This window comes from Varanus komodoensis, unplaced genomic scaffold (genome assembly GCF_004798865.1).
Source record: "Varanus komodoensis strain SLA01 unplaced genomic scaffold, ASM479886v1 scaffold24, whole genome shotgun sequence".
NCBI lineage: Eukaryota > Metazoa > Chordata > Lepidosauria > Squamata > Varanidae > Varanus > Varanus komodoensis.
The window spans coordinates 11,821,331-11,835,033 of NW_025335641.1; the positions used below are offsets into that span (position 1 = coordinate 11,821,331).

Sequence of the window (13,703 nt, forward strand, 5' to 3'; positions counted from 1 at the left end):
AGTGGATACAGAAATTCTGCATATCATTTAGAGCTGGTCCCATGTATGACTGTATGATGCAGAGAATCACTACAGGGAAGAAATTGCCACACAGATCAGGTAACATGTAGACAAATCTGAAGCTCCCATATAAACAATTTAAATATTTGTAAATATTTACTTAAATATTGAATTCTAGAGCAAAAGACAGAAAATTTACCCCTTGCCTGCTAGGAGTAAATGTTATGAAACTAATAAAGAGTTACAGTTATCAATGATATATTGACATTGTGATATAATAGTAAAATAAACAAAACACGACTCAAATTTAACTGGATCAGTATTAAAAGGAATTGTTCAGAAAGTATATTAGGCACAATAAACACTACAAGTACCTGGTTTATACTTGATGAGTTGTTAGCATGGGTGGTGCCAGGATAGCTTAGTGTGATGTCTAAACTTGGTATGCTTTTCTGTTATGCATTGTGGGGTTTTTTTTTTTTTTTTTTTTTGCAAAGGAGCCTCCCTAAAAATCCATGGCTTCTAGAACAGTTGTTTAGGGCAGCCTGTTTGATGTCTCAGTGCAGCATGGCAATTATATTGTGAGTTTTCAGGGACAGCTAGAGAATTGCCCAGCAAGAATGGCAAACCCCACTGCCACTCCTCTCACTAGCACAGCCGCTGCCATTCTTCTTCATCCCTCTACCTCAGGATGGATTCCTTTTTATAGGAATCTAGAACTGTATCTCTGACACATCCTCAAATTTTATTTTTTCAAGCCTGTACAAGTGTGAAGCAGTGAATGCCTGCTGCTTGGAATTTTGTGTACTTTTCCTCTCTATTTTACTGCTCTGCCATGCATTTTGTGTATTTTTAGAGGTATGCCTTATATATCTTCCTTGAAATTTGCATGTTTAATGATTCTGCTCCCTGCTCTCACTCATGTACACCTGACAGTAACAGAGAAAAACGAAGCAACAAACATGAAGTTGCTGACGGAGCAGAAAGTAGCTTGTAACCATATGAAAAAAAGAGCTTTTGGGGACGGGGGGTGGTATGAGTTCAGCAGAACATGAAGCAACCTTTTTAAAAGGCATTCACTAAAAAGGAAGTCCCAAAAAGCATGATGGAATTGACCAGGATACTGACAAAAAGGGGGATGCCGGTATGTTTGTTTAAATAGCAGGCAGATGGTTTAATGCAACTGTGCAAAACCCCCTCCTTGCAATTAGAAGGGCTCCAGAAATTATTTCATTTTTTGCAATCTGATGTGGAGGGAAGATTTAAAAAAAAAGCTCAGGCACTGCCTAGTGCAATGGTGAAATTGAGTAGAATGTTGCCAAGAAAAGGATATGGCTAAACTGACCTCATAGCAGGCAGGCAGTCTTACAGTCCTGTACAATTTTGTTAGTATGCTAGCATGTTGTTCTCATGGCAGCCAACCAGATGCTACTGGGAAGTACACAGGCAGGACACAAGTACCCACCACTTGTATTTCTAGTGCCTCTGATACTGGAGATAAGATATGCTTTCATGCACACCTGTTTGATTTCCATTCAATTTTACTGGTTCAGTTTCTAGGCCATGCAATTCTTGTCCTTCATTTTCTTCAAAGAACCCTTGACCAATCTTACTTGCCATATGTTCTGCCTGAAGTTTCTGAATTGTTGATTCTTTCATTTTCAGTTTATGTCTAGGATAAATAAAGATTGTAGAACAGTCAATATAATATATGCCAATAATATATATTTATTATACATTAATAAATATATATTTCTATATATACTTCTAATATTTTCTATTACTCCACAGTCATTTAAAAATAAATGCAATACCTTAGCTCTTCCACCAGAGATCCAGCTGATTCACAGCAATTGGTACATAATGCTTCATTAGAATGATGCTTCAAATAATTAGCCTACAAGTTAAGTTGGGAAAAGGTAGAAACATAAAAATACTGTTCATTACAAAAACGTAATGAGTACTATCCATTCAAGACAAAACAAATCAATTCTATTTGTGTCAACACGTGAGAGTTAAGTACAAGTTCTTCTAGTGCAGCTAGCAGGAATTAAAAGTGCAGAACTCTGGGGTTGCCTCATATCCATACAGCCTGGCTATGATTCAGTTGCACATTTAATGGAGCTCCACTCACTTTTTGGAATACCATTTGTCCCCATCACACTGGAAGCCATTCTGCAGCACCAGGAAAATTTAGAGTTGTTTCTAAAGTGATGGCAGATGACACAGGGAGAAAAAATACATCGGGCAGATATAATCCCTGACCTTCTCTACATCATAGTGATTTGTTCATTACTTTCCTCATTTAGCTTTTTGCACGTGCCAATATATGGATCATTTATTTATTCATTTATTACATTCTTATACAGCCCAATAGCCAAAAGGCTCTTAGGGTGATCCACAGAATTAAAAGAAAACAGTAACGACAAATTAGAAACTGAAACTGGTCTCACTGGCTTTCAGACAGGCACTTCACTTTGCATATGTTGATTTGATGTCCGGCCAAAATTGTCCTGAGGGCACAGTGAGGCTGCACTGACTTATGTGTAAATTATAGGTTCATTCAAATCAAGGAAGGCTATGCAGCATATAGAACTAAGGAGGGGAGGTTTTCTTTTGATGGACAATGGGAAGGATTACTTAGGAGTATTTAAATTATCACCAAGAACCCTTATTGTCAATTATCAATTGGAAGAAATTGTGGTATGTTCTTGATACTGGCTATTGCCAGTTTCCTAAGATATACAGCTGCTTAAAAAAAGTGGCATACTATTTCCCAATTCAGATTGCTTTCTGAATAGAAATTTTGTTATGCTTGAAATGGCCTTGAGAATACAGTCTGAGCACAGTTCCATCACAAACTCCAATGAAATAGGCTACTTTAGAACAACTTCATCAGTCAAAATTTAGTTCAACACTGATTATAGAAATTTCAAAGAGGTTACTTTACCTCCTTTGATGAACTTTGAGATAACTGAGAAATAATGTTTTCTAAGGTTTTCAGTTCAATTTTTGAATTCTCAATTTCTTGATGACATAATTTAAGATTATTGTTTTGCTCTGCAATTTGTGCTTTTAAATCAGCATTCTCTTTCATTAGGGCATTTTTCTCTTTAAGTACTGCATCTTGATCTTGAAGTCTACTTTCAAGCATCTGGGTCTTCTGCTGAGAATCTTTCAGCAATAATTCCATTTCAGAACTCTTGGCTTCCACACACTGTAGATTTTCTTTTCCAATAAAATTCTCTTCAACCAATTGTCTAAACAAATACAAAACAAAAGCAGAACAAAGCAAAATTCTGCAAAAGTTTCCAGGGTCTGTAAGTTTTCATTTCTAAAATTCGTTGCTGATGGAAAGCAGCATACAAATAACAATTCTGTTTTGCTCTGGCAGAGTGTCCTGAAGAATAGCTATGCATCTAGAAACAGTTTCAAGAAATCTGAAACTATCACTCCACTTGAACCCTAGCTTTTTCAGAAACAATAACAGAAAGTTTTATTTTAAATCACACAAAGCCAAACTATACTTTCACTCTCATAAACTTATTTCATTGACACTGGTTCCACAGTAAGGTTTGATGCAGAATCAAATAGCTTTAGAATAGCAAAACACTAACCGAAGAAAAATTAAGAATCCATTTATTCTGTGTAAATATACAGTAAATTTGGATCCTCCTACAGGTATGTCTCTGGAGCAAGGGAGGACATCCAACACTTCACTAATCTCACAAGTAAAATGAAGCAATGAGTGCTGCCTGCCATCTCACCCAAATTGAAAGGGCTGGTTGGAACATCAGATGCTGGGAGAAGTCTCTTCCCCTCTGCACTGCCCAAAATAGCAGGCAGGCATAAGCAAAAGACTTCTAACCCATGGTTTGTTAAACAGCCTATCAATTGCCATGGTATACAAACCAGGTCAACGCCAGGGTACTTCCTATCAAATCCAAATATCAAAGGAACTTTAAAAATCTTCAAATGGCAATGATTTTCATACAGAAGTGTCAAAGATAAGCACATAAACATTTACCTCAGCTTTTCCCTCAGGTTTTCCAGCTCACTTTTATAGTTTTCACATTTTGTATTCAACTTTTCCTTTTCTTTTACACAGCTCATTAAATTTCTTTCTAAAATTTGTTCTTCTACTTGAACCTGAATAAAAAGTAAAAATTTCAGAGTAATAATCTGCCAACTATTAATCAGAAGGAAAAGTTATGGCTGTATTCCTGCTCTGAGCAAATGGGTACCTTCTTCTTTGGGAAGAATCTCTACTGCTGTAGGATGTGCAAGTGCTTGGTCCCACTATACATTCAAACGTCCCTTCCTATAAGTCGGTCTCACACTAAGCTGTATAGAACTGGGTGTGTGTGCACGTGTGGGTTGAAATTGGGATACAGAACAAAGTTTCTCTGTTTTTCGCCAATATTCTTCAAGTTCAAAGCAGCACATTTAACACAACTGTAATCTACCAAAAAGGATCAGGTATTGCCTCCAAAGAATGTAAGGAGAATGTTGCACTTGAACATTTCTGGATCCACAATTCCTCAAAGTCTTCCTGAATTTTAAATATTCATCTCAAAGCTGCTAAGGAAAGAAGATAACCTGTTTTACTGAACACCATCCAATTTTTGAAGGAAATTTGGCCTATGTACTCCTATTTGTGGGATATACTTTTTTGGTGTCAGGGGAACTAGTTTGTAATTTGTTATACTTTATAATTTGGTGTTATGAGTGCCCTTGGTTTCACTTGGAAGAAAGGAACTGTAAATATATTTATTTTTTATTTTTAATCTCAAAGGGATAAAAAGTATGTTCTGATTTAATAAAGCATTTAATCCTAGCAATCTTATGTATGTCTACTCAGAAGTAAACCCTACTACCTTCAATGGGTTTTATTCTCATTTAGTGCATAAAGGTGTAAAATGCTCACATTTTTGCTAGGGTTGCCAACTTTCACATCCCTGAGCCTGCTACAGTGCATTTTACATTAAGCCTAGCTGATAAATATAGCAGGTTAGGCTCTTCTTGGCACAAAGTTGATTTCTGTTGAACAAGCTACAATTAAAAAGTTACAGGAGAAACAGTATGTTAAGAGAAAATTGGCAACCTTAGTTTTAATACCAAATCATGGCTTCATAGGTCCTTGGGTATACATAAAATTTTATTAAAACAATCAACATCTTGAAGTCTTACCTTTTCCAGTTTATCAGTTATTTTCTCCTTGTATTTTTTAAAAGTTCTCGTCAGCTCCTCAGCATTATAAAGCGCTTCATTTCTTTGCTGTTCAGTTCTTTAAATGAAAGAGATAACTCAATTTCTAACTGGCCAAGTGAAGTCATGGCACAATATTATTATTCTCTCAATAGAAAAGCTTTGAGATTGTAACAAAAACTTAAAATTACAAAAAATCCCATTACCCAATATTTATTTATTTAGTATATTTGTATGCCGTCCTTTGCAAGAGCCTCAGGACGACTTACACAAATAAAATACAAATATCTAACATAACATAAATAAATTAACAACCCACTCTGGCTGCAATAAAAAGGTCTTAACCTGGCGCCAAAAAACATATGATGACGGCACCAGGCAGACCTCTCTGGGGAGCGCATTCCATAGACGGGGTGCCATCGCAGAGAAGGCCCTCCTCTGGGTACTCTGTCTCCTAATGTCTTTCACAGAGGGTTCCCGGAGGAGGGCTTCTGCTGCCAATCTAGGGGGCGGGAGGGCAAATAGGGAAGAAGGCGTTCCTTTAGGTATCCTGGTCCCAAGCCGTTTAGGGCTTTATAGGTAATAACCAGCACCTTGAATTGAGCCTGGACTTCGATGGGAAACCAGTGGAGCTGATAGAGGACTGGGGTTACATGAGAATAACACCCAGTCCCCTACAGCATCCTGGCAGCTCTGTTTTCCACCATCTGAAGTATCCGGACTGTCTTCAAGGGCAGCCCCACGTAAAGCGCGTTACAGAAATCCAACCAGGAAGTAACCAATGCGTGTGTTACTGTTGCTAGAGAATCTTCCTCCAGGTAGGAACAAGCTGATGGATTAGACAAAGCTGAAGGAAAGCACTCCTCACCACCGCTGACACTTGAGCTTCCAAGGCCAGCTCCGGGTCGAGGAGCACTCCCAAGCTGTGGACCCTGTCCTTTCGAGGGAATGCAACCCCGTCCAGGGCAAGGCCCAAGTCACCTACCCAGGAGCTCAAATCACCTACCAACAAAACCTCCGTCTTATCTGGTTTGAGTTTCAGTTTATTGGCCTCATCCAGCCCATTACCTTGGCCAGGCACCAGTTCAGTACAGCCAGTGCCTCACCTGGGTTAGTTGAAAAAGAGAAGTATAGCTGGGTGTCATCAGCATACTGATGACTCCGCAGCCCAAACCTCCTGATGACCTCTCCCAGCGGTTTCATGTAGATATTAAATAGCAAGCGGGACAAAATGGAACCCTGCGGTACTCCATGGCAAAGTTGCCATGGCGCAGAGCCAAAGTCCCCCAGCACCACCTTCTGGAATCGGCCATCAAGGTAGAAGCGGAACCACTGCCAAGCAGTGCCTCCTACTTCCAATCCCACAAGCTATCCAGGAGGATACCATGGTTGATGGTATCGAAAGCTGCTGAGAGGTCCAGGAAAACCAACAGGGACGTACTCCCCGTCTCTTTCCCTGCACAGGTCATCGTAAAGGGCGACCAAGGCAGATTCAGTACCATACCCGGGTCTGAAGCCAGACTGAAACGGGTCCAGATAATCAGTTTCATCCAAGAGTGCTTGGAGTTGTCCCGCCACCACCCATTCCAACACCTTGCCCAAAAACAGGATGTTGGCCACTGGTCTATAATTGGTGGCTATCTCTGGATCCAGGGACGCCTTCTTTAGGACAGGCCTGATTACCACCTCCTTTAAAGGAGTGGGCACCCGGCCGTCCCTCAGAGAGGCGCAAATAACCTCCAGGATCCAGGAACCAATCCCATGTTCAGCTTTGGTCAGCAGCCATGAAGGGCAAGGGTTGAGTAAGCAGGTGGTAGGATGTACTTGTCCAAACACCTTGTCCACATCATCGGGCCGCAGTAACTGAAATTTATCCATTAATACCTGACCAGACGGAGTCATTGGCATCTCCCCTAAAGGATCTGAAGAGTCCAGCTCATGACGAATCTGAGCGATTTTCTCCTTAAAGTGCTGGGCAAAGTCATCACAGTGGGCCATCAATGGTGGTACGGGATCTTTCTTAGGGCTGGGGTATATCAGCCCATGTACCACTCGAAAAAGCTCCACTGGATGGCACTGTGAGGAGGCAACAGAAGTGGAGAAGAATTTCTTCTTCGCCGCCCTCACCACCACAGCATCAGCTCGATAATGAGCACGTAGGCACGTTTGGTCTGATAGGGGTGATTGTGTCAATTGCTCTGGCCATTTCCCCATTCCACAGAGCATCAACAGGAGCACCAGCTTTATCAACCAGAAAATCCCCCAGAGCCTTCAGGAATCCATCCGGATCGATCTGGCTCCGAGGGTGGACCATCACAACAAGGTCTGCACCCTTACAGAGGGAAAGGCCAGCTCCGAGCTCAAACCTCACGAGGAAGTGATCTGACCATGACAAGGGAGTCAGACACAAATTCCTCACCCTTAAATCACCCTCTTCCTGCCCCGTCGAGAAAACCAGGTCCAGCATGTGACCACGTTCATGGGTTGTGCCTATGACATGTTGAGACAGCCCCATGGATGTCATGGAGGCCATGAAGTCCTGAGCTGCCCCGGTCAGAACAGTCTCAGCATGAAGACTGAAGTTCCCCAGGACCAACATCCTGGGGATCTTCAACACCAGGTCTGAGACAATCTCCATCAGCTCAGGCAGGGAGTCTGATGGGCAGAAGAGTGCACAGTACACAGCAGAATCCCCAATCTGTCTCGATCGCCCAGCGCCAGGTATAAGCACTCTAGACCTGGTCTCGAGAGAACAGGAAGCCCCGTGAGGGAAATAGAAGCTTGGTAAATTAAAGCAACCCCCCCTCCCCTCCCCTCCGGACGTGGCTGGTGCTGAACCAGATACCCAGGCAGGCACAACTGAGAGAAGCTACATTCCCCCCCTCTCCCGCCCAGGTCTCTGTAATGCAAGCCAAGTCGGCCCCCTCATCCACAATTAAGTCATGGATGAGGGATGTTTTATTATGGACCAACCTGGCATTAAGCAGCAGCACTGTCAGGCCCGAGGGGCGGTTGATAAGCTTACCTGGAACCTTCTGGTTGGGGGAATAACCAGAAGAAGGAACAGGTGTCAACCATCTGTCCCTCCTTCTTCTATGCCGATATGTTAATCCCCCAACGTCATATTGACCCTTGCCCAACACCACCCCAATGGTGGCGCCCACACGCTCCCCAGGCAACCCCATAAAAGCACTAGCCAGATGTGGAGTCACTAAAACAAATCCAATAAAATACAATTTAAAACCCTCCAACCCGCCCACTGCAAAACACACACACACAAAGTTCCAGGCCCAGCCCAGCCCCACACAGCCCTGAACGGTCCCAAACAGCGACGATGCCTTTAGGCCGTCACCCTTCGGCCGCCGGCCCGAGGCTGCCGGCCACTGGCCGCGGCCAGTGAGTTAAGCCCACGGCCCCTCCCTGTGCCCCACCCCCAATCGGCACAGCTGCCACCCACGCCAGGGGGCGAGGAGAGACAAGGGCAGGTCCCGCAGAGAACTCGCCAGCATGGATAAAGGAGCCGCAGGCCAGCAGCATCCCCGGTCCCACGGTGGCCACCATCTGTCAGAGCAGCAACGGCCAGTCAGTCCCCGGGTGGGGCGGTGGTGGGCCACCAATATCAAAATATAAGTCAGTCTGTGACTATCAATTTCTCTTTAATTTAGTCTTTATCTATTTTTAATGCAACACAACCTGGTAACTTAACAGTCAAAAAAGTATGTATCTATATGACATGGCTCCAATACTGCTGGACACTCTTCATTTAAATAAGGAAACAAAAAAACAACATATGGTCTGTAGCAAGATATACTATGCTGTCAATGTTTCAGAATGAAAACCAAGCTCTTGGACAGTTTGTTACCTTTTTCCTTGTTTTGATTTTTCAATTAAACCAAGTTTCATTTGCTTATATTCCTCCTTGAGCATCTGCAAAGCATATTCTTTTTCCATTACCATTTTCTGGCTTTGCTTTAATTTATCTTCTGTCTCTCTAAAAACAAATTAGGAAACGGCTTTTTAATCAAGACACACTTTTTAAAAATGCAAAACTTTCTGGTTAAGAACATTAAGTAATGGGAAGCCAACTATATCTTCAGTACAGAGGTTTTGGAGAAGCCAACCTGATATTCTGCAGATCAGGTTAGCATTTAAATTAACTTTTGGTGGTCAGGAATAGGAAATAATTTATTGACTAGATTTATATCCTGCCTTTTTTTAAGAACTCAAACTGGCTTACATCATTCACCTCTTCCTGTTCTCAAGCTTATCCCCACAACAACCCTGTAAGATAGATTGGGCTGACTGGCACAAAGTTGCCCAGTTGGCTCAATGGCTGAGCAGAGACTAGAACCTCGATTGTCTAAGTCTCAGACCCACGCTCTTAACTACTACACCACACTGGGGAAGATTAATTAATCTTGTTAACCATACAAATCCCTTGCTCAAAATAGAGAGAGCCAGTGTGATGTAGTGGTTCATACATTGTGGTGTAGTGGTTCAAAGCAACTTCATACATTTACCAATGTCATTTATTTAAAATTATTGTTAAGCTACCTTTAAATCCACCTAAAAGTATCAATAAACCTGAAAAGCACAATAATGATTTCACTCTGAAACAAAAATTCAAAATAAGATGGATTAGTCTAATACAACCAAAAGCAATGGTCTAAACCAGGCATAAAGGGAAACCAGAGTTTCCCACTAGTGAATGAACAGCAACCATGCACATGGTAGGCATGTCATGAGTGGAGTGAGGGGTCAGACTAGATGGCCCGTGAGACACCTTCTGACTCGCTCTGATTCTATGTTTCTAAGTAAGCCTCTTTCATTAAAGGAGGTTGAAAGCTTCCAGTTTTGATTTTAAACTTAGTACACTTGTCTGTGGTACATGGGTAAGTAGTTATCTAATTTGTATCTAAAATATCTATGAATCTCAGGTTGCATCTTATTCCGCAAATTCTCTTGTTCACTGTCTACTCAAAGCTGCGATCTCTCATGAAGAGTTTATTTAACTGGAGGTGCAATGCAGGTAATGCTACTTTTAATTGCTTCTTTAAAGCAATGCTACCAATCATTGCTTCTTTTTGAGAAGTTATTATAAGAATAAACCTTGAGTTGGGACTCGCTAATATTTATTGAGGTACATGCCTTCCTAATTAACTACCTATTTCCTGGAAGTTAATGCATGGCCAGAGCAAATGGATTCTTTTGACTGCCAAAAGACTGAGAACACTGGAAGGATAAACATTCACTTCGCGTAACACAAAGGATTGAGACCTAACAATGCTTTCAATATTTGAAAGAGTGTTAAATAGATGCTACTGGGGAACGGATGCTAATATGAACATTTGGAGTGGTTTTGTTCAAGTTAATGTATAATGTCATATTTTCATATACACAACTTCATGCACATACACTGAAACTGATATATTCAAATCTATGCAGCCACATTTTTTTCTTTTTCCATTTTTTTGTTGAAAAATTTGAATTTTTTATAAGAAAAGGTTAATTTTAAAAGACAAAACTCCCTCTGGTTAGAAAAAAAACCCAGCCAGGGTGAAACTAGCTTGAGAACCTGGCTTGTTCTAAAATGGTGACACAGAGTTGTGGTTAGAAATCAGAAGCATCTGTTTTGAACCTCCTCCTTCAACACCTGAAAGAGGTGTAGTATGTGCAACCCAGAGGTTCCCTATGGCTCATTCATGAAGCACAAAACCATTGTTTTCCATTATTGTACTTGCATGTTAAACACTAAAAATCTCTGCATGCTGGGTTGGATGTGAAAGCGACTGAAATTCATATGCTTATACTTACAGGTTGAGGTCAAATACTAGTAATGTTGATTTTAGTGCAAGTAATTTTTCCAAAATGACATTTGAAAATTAATAGCATAAACACTGTGGACCTGTTCACTTGCTATTTTCAGAAGCAAGATCTCAACTCATTACTCCAGAGAGAATAATGAGCGAGGTTGGCCATTCTTTTCAAGCACACTTTTAAATAAATAATGTTTAACACCATTCTCTCATTACTTTCTCTTCACGGTGAGGGGAAAGGGCACATGTGCATCTACCAACCATGCTAAGTTTGAGATTTCCCCCAGAAAGCAATGGGAGAACCAACCCTGCTAGTAGAAATGAGGAATAAAAAACACTACACTACATCAGAACATTATTCCGAGCTTGAACTTCCGCTTCCAAGTTTGCTATATGATCTTCCAACATTGGAATGCTGACGGAGTGTGTACCCAAAGCAGATTCAAGGAAAGATACCTGAAAAATAAATATGATACAAAGACTCCATTAATATCACCTACTGCCTTTTGAAACTCAACAGTCATGCATATGCACACATTGTCACTGGTTACCATTTTTCCTTTGCCCACCATTTCTTCACTAGCTCTCAATGGGTTATTTGGCTATACTATTCCGTTTCAATGGACACACAGTCCAATCATTAGTGTCAATATAGCTCAGTTATACATAATCCATCAGCATGACAAATACTAGCTTCTAGATACTTTCTGTGCTTTCCTTTCACTCTATATTCAATTTTATGAATATGTATTCACTAATCCATTCCCAAAATTGTACTTCTGTGTGATTTAGAACCCTGCAACCTAGCATGCCCATAGTCCAAGGTATCCTTGATAACTGAAGGAAAAACGGAGGATGAGGAAGAATAATAAAAAAACCCTGCACTTTTTACCTTTCTTCCCCAAAACAGTCACCTCTATGTAACTATATTTCTCAATTGGTTGAACTACTCATATTTCTAGCAAGGAAGCTGAATTTTGGTGAACAGGTAATTTAACAGACTTCAATTATTAGAGAAATGTGAAGGAGTAAGCACATCAGTACATCTCTCCTTTTAGTACTCTGAATGTGTAAGGCATTTCTTGGATGGCTAATTGAGTTCAAGAAGTTTTACCTAGCGGTTAGAGCAGGCATATACTATATTGTACAAATGAGATAAATTTATATTAAACTCTGTAAAGACAGCAATGGCTGTTGCAAACCTGGTATTGTATAGAATAGCCTTTTTTCTTTGTGCAGTATTAAATAATTGTTTCCATACTTCATGGTATGTATTTTACCTACATACCTGGCACCTACATACATTTGATCTGGCAAGCAAGCAAATTCTAATAAATGTTACAGAACTGTCAATATATGGTTGAATGACTAACAAGGACTAATAAGTAAAGATAAATGTGAAGAATGTTGCAATATGTAGTAACATAATTAGCAAAAGAACATGCCTTAAAACAAATGCACTTATTAAAATACCTACTCTTGCTTTTGCCTGGTTCAGCTCAAAGTTTATAGTTTCAATTTCACTCATTAGATGGTGGTTCTGAGAAGTCAAGGAAGCATTTTTTTGCCGGACAATGTTCAGTTTGTCCCTTAAAAGCTCATTCTCTTCTTCCATACTTTTATCAAAGGATGAGTAAGACTAGAAAACAAAATTTATTTATTTATTAATTAAAACATTTCTATGCTGCCCCATTTGCCGAAGCCTCGGGGCGGCTCACAACATACAATATTTGTAATAAATATCACCCCTATGGAACTTCTTATGATCAAAAATATCATCACATTGGGAATTTTTTAGGTTATGAAATTATATGTTATATCGTATATGATCCCTGGGCATTCTTATTTCTCTTTCACAATTTTTCTGTATTCTATTTCTTTTAAGAAAACAATAAAAATATTTTTTAAATCATCACATCCAATTCCAGAAGGAAGCAATCTTTTGCCCCCCAGACAGCATCTGAGAGGCATTTTAGATTCCCAGATCTGAGGTCAGAGACTGCACTCTGACCTCAGAGCTGAGAATTAGAGTGCTGACCTCTCCACCCCTCTGGTACTGCTATAGAAAGAGCTGTGCTGGCTGCTCTCCAAGGTCAGGAAAGTAACTTCAAGACAAGCAAAAGATGACATTTCAGTAGGAGGCTGGAGGAGGAGAATGGAGAAGCCAGGATGTGAGCTATCCAGAAGCCTCTTTGGCCTCCTTCCCACCTATGGCAAAACATTCCACACAGATGGGTGAAAAGGCCCATCAAGCAAAATATGCAGGGTGGGAGGACATGGAATTGAAGATTGCCTCTACTGCTCTGCCTAGGAAGACTCTAAGTCTCCAAGTCTGAAGACTTATGAGCATTGCAAAAGGATTGAATCGTGACATACAAAACTGCCATAAACAGAGCAACAGGTGTTCATAACTCCTTAATATTTACTTTGTTCCTGGGTTTGCTTGAAGAGTTCTTGTTACACCAAGACATTTTGTTTACAGTATGAGCCGAACAATTTTGTAATTCAATAGGATCTACAAGATCTTCCATTGTTAAAATCTCAAGTTCACCATCATGAATGCTGATGTCTGAATTGTTATCTGAATTAGTACTACAAGGTAAAAAACAAAACAAAACAAAAATTTCCCTTGATTTTTGTGAAATTCTTATAACAATTTTTTATCAAAATGAGCATATA

The 13,703-nt window shown here is 40.4% G+C and overlaps 1 protein-coding gene across 7 annotated transcripts in view; it reads right to left on the minus strand.

Moving 5' to 3' along the window:
- CCDC18 (coiled-coil domain containing 18) overlaps positions 1-13,703 on the minus strand; it is a 41,040-nt gene that overhangs the window by 24,080 nt on the left and 3,257 nt on the right. For 5 of the 7 annotated variants that reach the window (XM_044432576.1, XM_044432574.1, XM_044432579.1 and 2 more), the window contains 9 exons: positions 13,451-13,616; positions 12,502-12,663; positions 11,371-11,480; positions 9,071-9,199; positions 5,191-5,287; positions 4,028-4,149; positions 2,951-3,260; positions 1,815-1,897; positions 1,521-1,672 (listed from right to left, as the gene is read on the minus strand). In XM_044432576.1, the coding sequence (XP_044288511.1) occupies positions 1,521-1,672; positions 1,815-1,897; positions 2,951-3,260; positions 4,028-4,149; positions 5,191-5,287; positions 9,071-9,199; positions 11,371-11,480; positions 12,502-12,663; positions 13,451-13,616 (1,331 nt within the window). Of the gene's footprint in view, positions 1-1,520; positions 1,673-1,814; positions 1,898-2,950; positions 3,261-4,027; positions 4,150-5,190; positions 5,288-9,070; positions 9,200-11,331; positions 11,481-12,501; positions 12,664-13,450; positions 13,617-13,703 lie in introns of those variants that run through there. The other 2 variants (XM_044432580.1, XM_044432581.1) reach the window with 2 other exon arrangements.